The following is an 11,902-nucleotide window of genomic DNA, read 5'->3' on the forward strand; positions in this document are numbered from 1 at the left end:
CCATAAGGAAATAAATACATACTGCTAACAGAAATATTAATGACCACTGCGATGACAGACAAAAAATGGAAAAAAGTATTATTTCCTTAACTTTTAATTGCAGTTCCCAATGGACACAAGAGCTTACAGGCAAGGAGAAGAACAGACAGAGAGAATGAGGGAAAGAGAGAGAGAGAGAGAGGAAGAGAGTGAGTGGGAGAGAGGAGAGAGAGTATGAGAGGAGAGGGGAGAGAGTGAGTGGGAGAGAGAGAGAGTGGAAGAGAGGAGAGATACAGAAAGAGAAGGGGAGAGAGCTAGTGGGGGAGAGAATGAAAGAGAGAGGGAGAGAGAAGAGGGGAGAGAGAGTGGGAGCAGGAGCAGTTCTCCCTTTCAGCTGGACTTGCAGCTAAAGCTAGAGTCCTAATTCTAATTGGCCTCTGTATAAACCTTCCCCCTGACTGAGAGCGATTGGGAGAAAACGACAGAATGCTTCCGACAATTTATGTAAAAGTGTGACAGGCTATTTGCATAAACTAAATGAAAGTGCCATCAGGGAGGAAGGGATACGTTAACTCACATCTGATTAATGGGTGTTCACAGCAGTGCCTGGGTGTATGCTAGCTACTTTCGCATTGCTATGCTCATCTTGCGTCTCTCTCTCTCTCCCCCTTTCTCTCTCCCTCTCCTTCTCTCTCCCTCAAACACTAATATGCAAACTCATGCACACTGCCTAATAAATATATACTGACACTAGTGCAATCATGCTATGCACACACATTTACTGCAATCCTTCACTTTATTGGGAAGACACATGTTGGTAATTATCCAGCATCAGGCTGTTGAGTTTTCAACTGGTGCTTCATCGCAGGGGTCAGTTAAGCAGGCCACGCGGAAAGGTTGCATATCAAAAACCACGCTGTGTCTGGCATCCTTGCCCTAATGCACAGTCTCCCAGTTCATTAACAAAGCCAGAAAGACACAGGAATAGAAACTAGACTTGATACACGCGCGCACAGCCTGTGCTCAATTCCAGGAGCACCTCTAATGCCTTTTTCACGAGGTGGTCGGGGTTCTGTCAGAACGGTGAGTGTTCTTTGAAGACGCTGACATTAAAGTGGGGCCGCACATGGCTTGCCTCAGGCTACAGGTCCGGCAGGCTTCCTCCGGCTGTCCTTCCCACAGGACTCGGGGAGTTTGACCTCCCAGTAGCCCCTCTGGCCCCGCCCACGCCGAAGCCATTACTCATCACTCTGAGCTGCTAGCACTAGCACTTACTGCTGTGGTTAACTCTTTCATTTACTACTGTTCTCTCTTTTGTTCTGGCGTTCTCTCACTCTTTCTCTCTCTCTCTCTCTCTCTCTGCCAATCTCACAACCTTCTCTTTACTTGTCCCCTTATTCTCCCTCTTTCTTTTCCTGTCTCCCTGCCTCTCTACCTTTGAACACCTAAATGCCACTTTCCCTATTCTCAGCTGAAATGTCACCTCGTCGGCGTGATGCTGTCTTTCGTACAGAGACGAGGAGGTGTGTTTGTGCATTTTCATCAATCGCTTCTTCCATGAGAGGCGCTCAGAACATCTCCACCCTGCCAGGCACGACACGACTCCTTTAGCCCTGGACTCCTGCAGGGTGGCAGACTGGCGCTGTGGCAGGGGAGGTGACTGGGGAGCAGCAGACGGAGGGGGAGGTGTGTCACTGTTCCCTCACACATCTCCTAAATGCACTGGCAGCCAAGCGGTGGATTCAACATTGGGCAAAAAAAAAAAAAAAAAACTCAAAGAACTTGTTCTGTGAAACGGTGGCATGCTCAAAATCTTAACAATGCAATGCTAACTGAGTGTGTGTGTGTGTGTTTGCACGAACTGCTTCCCCTATGAAACATCAGCAGTGCGGCCCCTGATGAATTTTTCAAATCTATCCAATAGCTCTAGGAATGGGAATCATTTTAGCAATGCCCGGCTTAAATGGTACTTTCAGAGAATGTGTATATGCGCAAGTGTGAAGCCATATGCTGTAATTCAAATCAGTTCTGGGGAAAACACAATGTACCATCACATTTCCTAAAACGCAATGACGATGCTCAAATGAGCACAGCATCACCTCCCACACAGCTGAGTGCCCGTGTGCAGCAGGGAGGGCCACAGACAGGGCAATCAGAAAGAAACAAAACCCCCAAAAGAGAAGCAAATTCCTTCAGGAAATAGGGGACAGCATGGACCTCTTACCCCCCTGCCCCCTCTCCAGGGAGCATGCACCAGGATGGGCCCTTTAACAAACTTCTCATCAACATGTAGCAGCCCTCTACACCTTCCTCTTATCAATGATGTGCCAGATCATCCCAGAGTATTTAAGGGAAATGCAGTCTGGTGACACAGACAGGGATGGCATGTTACCTAATTAAATATGTAAAAATCAGTTTTAAAGTGGAACACAACCTCATGCTAAGCGCGCAGGTTCTGTTTAAGCGGCGCGTGAGATGCACGTGCTGTGTGTGCTCCTTCCTCCTTCCTGAGGCCCTAGATGAGCCTGCACACGTGCGCACGCTTGAGCACACTCTCACCAAGAGCCTGAGAGGGCAGGCACATGGTGGCTTTGGCACACGTTTGTGTCTGAGGAACGTGGGAGGGGAGCTGGAGTTTGGAGAGGAGGGAAGAGGGGTGGGGGGAGATGGAGGGATGGAGGGAGAGAGAGGACAAAGAGAAACTACAGGCAATTAGTACTGACCCACACAGGAGCTCCCATCGAGCAGGTAAGACCCGTTGTCGTGGAAACCACTCCGACACTGGCAGTGGTACCAGCCTGGGAGGTTGACACAGCGGGAGTGGTTGTGACACTGGATGAGACCCTCGGCACACTCATCGATGTCTGGGAAAGACAGGACACAGACACACACACACACACACACACACACACACACACACACACACACACACACACTAAATATTCTCACCCTTTATGTTCTGCTCTAAAACAGGTGTGATGCAGCTGCAGTCAGGCTTGCAGAGCCAGCTAAGCATATTCTAAGCATATTTGATATAAACATATTTGATATGAACATATTCTGTATAATCATATTTGATATAAGCATATTCTATATAAGCATATTTGATATAAACAAATTCTATATAAGCATATTTGATATAAGCATATTTGATATAAGCATATCCTATACTGAATGCAGGCTGCAAAAAGTAACAATGTCAGTAGGTGAATAAACAATCAGGGACACGATATGAAGTGGATGAACCTTGGAATCCACTTCAGTAATATAGACAAGGACCATGTACACAATGGAACGTACTGAGCACTGGGTCTGAATCAGAGTAAAGCAGCAGGAACACAAAGGAGAAGGTGTTTTTCTCTGTTTGTTTGTATGCATCGTTCCTGTCACTTCTAGGCAAGGACATGGATGACTCTTTAAAAACACTATAGCATCCACCTCACTGTTCTACTGAACTGAGCCGTTCAACCTGTGCTGCTCCTTCCTGCGATCAGTACTCTTTGAATAATCTTAAAATTCAGTTTGGGCAGTTTGTGCATATCCAGTATACTTTCTCTGCATTGCTTCCTATCTGATTTACTTTGTCTAGCACATTTTCCTTATGAGTCATTTGAGCACACTAAATGAACCAAGGTGACCTATGTAGTGTTTCATAATCAATTTGAGCACAACACGAGCTTAATTTCACTGCTGATTATAAATCACTCATTCACTTATACCACCCCCCCCCCCACACACACACACACAACCAGGAACCACCCTCTCACGAACCCTTCCTGTGGTGTAATAGAATATATCTATTATGTAATCCATAAGACAAGCCTCTCTCTGACCACTCTTTGTTTCTAGTGCTGCTCGGTGTGACCCTGGTGCCCTGCTGCCTTTGACAGGGCTTCACTACTACAAATGAGCTTGGCCCTCAATGGCCCTTGTTTAATTCCCTGCTAAGTCAACCACAGTATATCTCAACTCCGACACCACTGGTGCCGTGAAAGGGCTTCTAGATTGAAAAAGCCTGGAGTCGGAGGTCAGGCCTCTGCTCGCCAGTCACACCTTACGCTAGACTTTCTCAGACGTAAAAACAGACGTAAATTTACGATGTGAGAGCTCTGTGCTGATCTAATGCAAAGACGCTTGTTGGTGGAAGGGCACATGTAAATCCACTAATGCAGGTGGAATTCAAGTGAAGAGCTTGAATCTTCAGCTTAGTCCACCGCAGAAGTAAGGACAGTGAGACGGCAGGTCCACACAACTCAACAGTTTCTTAGTATGAAACTGTTCAGCCTTAGTATCAGCCTTAGTATGGCTGCACAAGTGTAAACATGATAATATCTGTAAAAGGTGAATTGTAAAGAGACCAATGATTGTAAGTTTGGTAATGAGGGGAGTGATCATTACCTTCAATACTTAAAACGGAAATGAAAAATTCTGTGTAGAGTGTAAAACAAAAGAAAATGTAATTTTTTTTTTCTTGAAACTCTGAACTCCAGTACATGAAGCACATCTCAGTCAAACATGTATTGCCTAATCAGACCACCCACAACGAATAATAATAAAAGCTCTGGAGCTCCATTTACCATCTGTGGCTTCCTTACTTGACACATACTCAGAAGAAACGTTTAAATATGTAATTTTCTCATCAGCTCATTCACTCCACGTCAGTGCAATATTTTTCCAGGAACGCTGGCACAAGGGCCGTCACTTTCATCCCGGCAAGATAAATTTGCTAGTTTGACTCTGACATTTAAAGGAAAAATCTACAGTACTGGAAGAAGATCAAAGCACATAATTAGCTTGAACTGGGCATCTCAGAGGACTGACTTTGTAATTGTATGTGTAGTGCTCAGCCTGCTACTGTGATGAGGGTTTTCGTTTAGACTGGGCAGATTAGAGGAGTGGGGGAGGGGGGGGGGATCTTACCTGGTAAAAACTGGACAGATTTTCAAAAAAAATTTTTATATTGAGTGGTGATTATATTTTTAGACCAATTCTTATTCAGTTCACAATACAATAGAGAAGCTTGCTAAAATCGACTAGACAGTGTTCACAGTCTTGAACATAAAATCACTCTTCACAGTATGAACCACACACACCCGATAAGCATTCTTCCTAGAAAGTAATTACAGTATTGTTAGGGTTATGTAACCATTTCACAGGAATGTAATTATATCAGCACTGTCCTGATACAGATTACTGAGAGAAAGATTTGTTTCAACACAGATGAAAAATATCCTTTATATAAGCCTTTATGTGAACTGTGACAACACATCATCCTAACCCCAATCCTCCCCAAACACAAACACACCCACACTGACCACACATATGCCATGCATCAGCAGAAATAGGACAAAGGTCACCACGCACACCCACACCGACAGATAACCACACACCCACACCAACAGACAAACACACACCCAAACCAACAGACACATACCCTCACCGACAGACAAACACACACCCACACCGACAGACACACACCCACACTGACAGACAGACACACACCCACACTGACAGACAGACACACACCCACACTGACAGACACACCCACACTGACAGACAGACACACACCCACACTGACAGACAGACACACACCCACACTGACAGACAGACACACACCCACACTGACCCCATATATGCCCCCCCATATATAAGGCTTACACCATTTCACTAGTATGATAGAGTCCTTGGCACTGCTGCACTCAACAAAAAACAAATCGTGAGTTTGTCAGATCTCACAAAAACGCACACACACCACCCACCAGCATACACACCAGACACGCCCGCACACACACCACCCACCAGCATACACACCAGACACGCCCGCACACACACCACCCACCAGCATACACACCAGACACGCCCGCACACACACCACCCACCAGCATACACACCAGACACGCCCGCACACACACCACCCACCAGCATACACACCAGACATGCCCGCACACACACCACCCACCAGCATACACACCAGACACGCCCGCACACACACTGCCCACCAGCATACACACCAGACACGCCCGCACACACTGCCTACCTGCATACACACCAGACACGCACGCACACACACTGCCTACCCGCATACACACCAGACACGCACGCTCACACACTGCCTACCCGCATACACACCAGACACGCACGCACACACACTGCCTACCCGCATACACACCAGACACGCACGCACACACACACACTACCTACCCGCATACACACCAGACACGCTCGCACACACTGCCTACCCGCATACACACCAGACACGCACGCACACACACTGCCTACCCGCATACACACCAGACACGCCCGCACACACTGCCTACCCGCATACACACCAGACACGCACGCACACACACTGCCTACCCGCATACACACCAGACACGCCCGCACACACTGCCTACCTGCATACACACCAGACACGCCCGCACACACACTGCCTACCCGCATACACACCAGACACGCACGCACACACACTGCCTACCCGCATAAACACCAGACACGCACGCTCACACACTGCCTACCCGCATACACACCAGACACGCCCGCACACACACTGCCTACCCGCATACACACCAGACACACACCACCTACCAGCATACACACCACACCCGCACACACCGCGTACCCGCATACACACCAAACACAGCCGCCCACACACCGCCCGCCAGCATACACACCAGACACACTCACACACATACTGCCCGCCGTCCTCATACACACCAGACACATTGATTTACACCCACACACACACCGCCCGCCAGCATACACACCAGACAAACCCACACACACACCTCCTACCCGCATACACACCAGACACGCCCACACACACCGCCCACCAGCACACACACCAGACACACCCGCACACACACCACCTACCAGCATACACACCAGACACACCCACACACACACACTGTCTGCCAGCATACACACCAGACTAAGGATGTATATCTTCATCACTAAGGTCGATTCGATACACATCTCGATACTCTGCCACTGATACGATATAATTACAATACTCTAAAACCCCTTGTCGATACGATGTGATACAAATCACTCCTGTTCACGATATGATGCGATTCAAAAATGATTTGATAACGATATGACAATTATATGAGGATTCGGTTTGATAAGTGATCATTCAATACAGTTAGTTGAGGTTTGAGGATGTATTGGCCTAACCCATCAGTTTTCTTAACTCAATAGCACAATTCTGCTTTACTCTAACAATTTAAGGGATGTATGCATCTGGTTGTTTTCAGTGGAGCAAAACCAATACATAATATAGAAAAATACACAATTCAGTATATTCAGACTGTCTGCTAGGCTTAACTGCTACACAAGGTTTCAGATAGCATTTTACAAATAAAAATTTAATAACAATGTAAAAATAAAACTATTATTGCAGCATGTAGCAGCTGCTGTAAACAATAGGCTACTTTCACTTTTCACTTTCACGGCATTGTTTGCAGATTGCGTGCGTCTTTTCAAGTTGACCACCTCGCTTAAAAACCCGAAATATTGCCACACGTTTGATTTGTGTGTCTTTTTTGGTGCATTAAATATCTCTTTGTCGTTGCTAATGCTCTCATTTCCCTCCATCTTTGTTGTGTACGTCTGCGTGCTTGTGTCAGTACCTGAGGACATGATGGTGCATTTATGTTGCCTCGAAAAAAAAGACATCAATCAAAAATAAAAAATACTGAAAATACATTAGAATAAGGAATAGATACTGGAAAACAAAACACCCGATTTAACCATGGTATTTGCCGATGCAAAAAGGCTAGAGGAGATGCTCCGTAAATTCGCCCGCAAATTCAACCCGATGCATGTTGAATCTACCGGTGCAGTCGATTCGCATACATGTGTGCCAAATCACCGATGTGAATCAATGAATCTCCCCATCCCTACACCAGACCGCACACACACCGCCAGCAAGCATACACACCAGACCCACCTGCACACACACCGCCTACCCGCACACAAGACACGCCGGCACACACACTGCCCACTGGCATACACACCAAACATGACCGCATACACACCAGACACACCCGCACACACACCACCCACCAGCATACACACCACCTTGCCTATCTGCATACACACCACACCCGCATACACACCGCCCGCCAGCATACACAGCATACACGCCCACACACACACCGCCCGCCAGCATACATACCACACACCCGCACACACCGCCTACCGCATACACACCACACCTGCACACACCGCCTACCCGCATACACACCAGACACAGCCGCACGCACACTGCCCGCCAGCATACACACCAGACACACCCGCACACATACCGCCCGCCGTCCGCACATACCAGACACACATTAATTTACATAGAATATAATAACTGTGAGGATGAGCCTCACATGCACTCCTGAAGTAATCTGTCTCTGCATCAATCTACATTGCCCCAAACTCTGTCCAAGTTCTCACACACCATTGTGTAACACACACACGTTTCATTAATTCCTCTTCTTTCAGTTACTCATGCTAATATCTTTACAAGAGCAGCTGCCAATCTCAAAATGAAAGTATGTGGCATCTATTTAAAAGGCATACCATTCCTGCCTCTACTCCTGTGTAGCATCTCAGAAACCATCATTTATCTGAAAGGTGTGTGATTAACCTAACAAAGTCCAAACAGTACTAATGCACCTGGTCTTCAACACTGCCATTTGGCAGATAAGTCTCTATGGATGCTGAATTCCCACGCTGCTCTCTCTGACTATGGTTATCAAGCAGATGGAGAAGGAATGTCCCTTAAACACTGGCTCCACTCCTCTCTGGAAACACGCGTTTGATTTGGACACTAGCGCGATACATAGGTAGATTGTTTGATGAATTGTGAACATTGGCTCATTAGAAATTGCTCATGTTGGTAAACTGCCGACCTTAACACATTAATAACCCAGTGACCTTCCCGTGCTTACAGTGAGGACAGAATCTCTGGAGTTATCTGTCATCGTTACAGCTCCGTCCAATCACTGGCGCTGAAGGCCATAAGCCACACTTCCATCATAAAGACAATAGAATCCTAATGCGCTCCTTACAGGTTTGACTTCTTAAGCCAGTATGGATTTTTCCCACTGGGGCTATGATGATATATGAGTTGGGAGATTTAGAGGGATATTACTTTAAGTAAAGAGGTGAGAAAGTAATAAGTTTGAGGGAGCTGGTCCCTATGAAGATCACAGCCTCCTTCACTCTCCAATGTCAAAGATATTATCTCTGTCTTAAGCAAATGGACCAATCTGATTCAGCTCTGACCTTCTGTAACCCTAAAGGTTTCTGTTGTGGTGTGCATTTTGATGTTTATGTAATAATGATGCTTAGTTCATTAGTTCACTCTCTACCATCTGTTTTGGATAAAATACCTTAGGTTCAGGGGTGTATTATCTATGGACCCATAGTGAAGACAAACATACTCTTAGTAATATATGAAACCAATATGATTCTGAATCTAGTTCAAGTGACTTGTTACTTCCCAAGGCAATATTATCAATCTCATGCAATCCCCAATCACTGAAAGATATTTTCCATTCACCATTCAGCGCTGACAATCTTGAGCACTGAAATACTAGGACAGCTCTCCACTTTGTCTCACTTAAACCCAAAAGCCTACACCAGAAAATGCCTACTGCTGTCACCGACCCACCCACTCGCTAACCCGTCTGGGAGTCTGACCTACAGAATGCTTTCCCTCCAGTTACAATTTGTATTTGCTTGCTTTTAACCTCTTTTCACATCAAAAGACAATGATGTTCCTCAGCAGGAGAGCAGCAGATCAAGTCGGGGAGGCCTCGGGTGCATCATAAAGCAGAAGGACTCGGAGGTCTGCTCCGTTCCCTCCAGAGGAGGAGACAGATGGAGGTCCACGTGGAGCTCTTCACTCAGGAGGAGAGGCTTCATGAGTCTGCAGAAACACCGCCGGCTACAGTTGGATCACGGGGAGGAAACTCATTATTGAGATGACGTTTTTCATTTGCGATGTACAAGGAAGTTTTTTTTTTTTTAAGAAATTGAAGCAGCTCTGTCTTGCTGCAGACCATGTCTGCTCTCTCGCCCCATTGCTAGAAGTAATCAAGCATGTACAATCTTCCATATGATGGTGCCGTGACATGTCAGCTGTGTCATTATGTTGTATTATGGTAAAAATTTATAGTAGGTGGGATGGGCTAACCTGAAAAATGATGTTTGAAGAAAATGAGGCATATTCTATAAATGTATGAAATTTGTACACAACATAACATTTCTAGAGTACACAACAGAGTAACATATCAAAAAGTGTTCCTGAAAAATAATGACTACTACATGTTATGCATGAAGGCATTACAACAGAATTCATATTATACTCTAGACTACAGCAGGTCAGGGTTCTTCAGCTCAGTGAAGTAAAGAAATCCTTTGCTGTGATCAGGTAAAATACTTTGACAGAGCTACTGTCAAAATACAGCATTGCCTATATTTAACCTGCTTGAAGGCCTTATACAAAGTGTGGGGACTTGCATCTTTTATAACCTTTTCATCATATGCACTAGTACCACTGACCTTTAGACTGCTTGGAAACCATGACAACTGATGATGACTCACAGACCTAAGCTCTTGCCTCTTAATGTGTACTGTTTGGGTAGATCTGTGGTCAGATGAACAAATCCAAGCCTCCAGGATTGCACCTCTGCAGAGTGGAAGGCATTAGTCATGGAGAACCTCAGGAGTGGATTTAATAACACCTTTCTGCCTCCAAGATGGCAATTTGAACCCGGGAACGATCACAACACCAGTGCAATCTTCCACTCACTCCACGATCAGACAGAGGAGCCTCTGCTATAGATGGCAGGACTGGTGGTCAGTGAGGAGAAATCGCAAACGCGACCCGAACACTCCGCAACACTACACATGCAAGTGCAGTGTGGGCGTCTCGGGGGCGTGTGACAGACGGCAGGAGCGATGCCGCTGCTCGGTTGAGGGAGACAAGACGGAGAGATGGAAATTAAGACAACACTGGGTGGGTTTGGCTGGAGAGGAAGATAAGACACAGACGGGTTTAGACGGTCCACCATGGAAAGACACTGACAGGCAACAGAAGGTAGAAGAGAGATACACCTCAGGAGTGACATGGAGACATGTTAGCTGGAAAACCAGCAAAGAAAACGCGACAGAGGCACAGATATGAAGTCATGGCCAGAACAGACCAGAGCACAGAGACATTGTGAAGGGTGTGAGGTAAAAAGGCAAATAAAATAAACAGGGACAAGCCCTGGGTGGACATACTGTATATGATTAAGGTAGGTAGGTGGTACCAGCAGGTTTTAGATAAGCTTAAATGTGAATGGACGGATGTGAAGACCCAAACAAGCCCAAGGCTGATTTCCACGGCTTACCTGTCTCACACAGCTGTCCCGTGAAACCTGATGGACAGACACAGGTGTTGGGAGAGACACACGTTCCTCCACTGCGACAGCCTTGCTCACAGAATGCTGCAAAAAGAAATCAGACCCACAAGATTTCAGCAAGTCTGTTCGAACAGGGCCAAGAGCTAAAGTCCTCTGAGCTCTTGAACACATGAAACTGTATTAAATAAATAAAAGCTCTTATTATCAAGGAGTTATTAGTGAAAGAACTGTAGACATACACTGTTCACCCTGAGCTATTATGATCATAAATCTGCATTCGCTCTCTCCCTCTCTCTCTTTTAAAATTCCCTGAGTGCGCAAACACCCATGAAATGCCACAAACGTCTAATATGCATGGTATTTCCAAAGCCTTAGTTAGAACTTCCTTTGACAACTGAAAGAAGTTTTATCTTTTATCTATCTATGTGAAGAAATATTCCTTCTCAGAATGTTTAAACAGACCGCTGAATGAAGTGCAGTCATTGTAGCCATGGTTCGTAGCCATAGTGAAACCAGGC

The 11,902-nt window shown here is 46.0% G+C and overlaps 1 protein-coding gene across 1 annotated transcript in view; it reads right to left on the minus strand.

Annotated features, from left to right (window-relative positions):
• Window positions 1–11,902, minus strand: part of LOC143527817 (protein kinase C-binding protein NELL1-like) — a 216,908-nt gene that overhangs the window by 11,843 nt on the left and 193,163 nt on the right. The window contains exons 15-16 of the mRNA XM_077023124.1: window positions 11,373–11,468; window positions 2,703–2,843 (exon numbers count right to left, since the gene is read on the minus strand). Of these exons, the coding sequence (XP_076879239.1) occupies window positions 2,703–2,843; window positions 11,373–11,468 (237 nt within the window). The remainder of the gene's footprint in view (window positions 1–2,702; window positions 2,844–11,372; window positions 11,469–11,902) is intronic.

This window comes from Brachyhypopomus gauderio, chromosome 12 (genome assembly GCF_052324685.1).
Source record: "Brachyhypopomus gauderio isolate BG-103 chromosome 12, BGAUD_0.2, whole genome shotgun sequence".
In the NCBI taxonomy this organism is placed as follows: domain Eukaryota; kingdom Metazoa; phylum Chordata; class Actinopteri; order Gymnotiformes; family Hypopomidae; genus Brachyhypopomus; species Brachyhypopomus gauderio.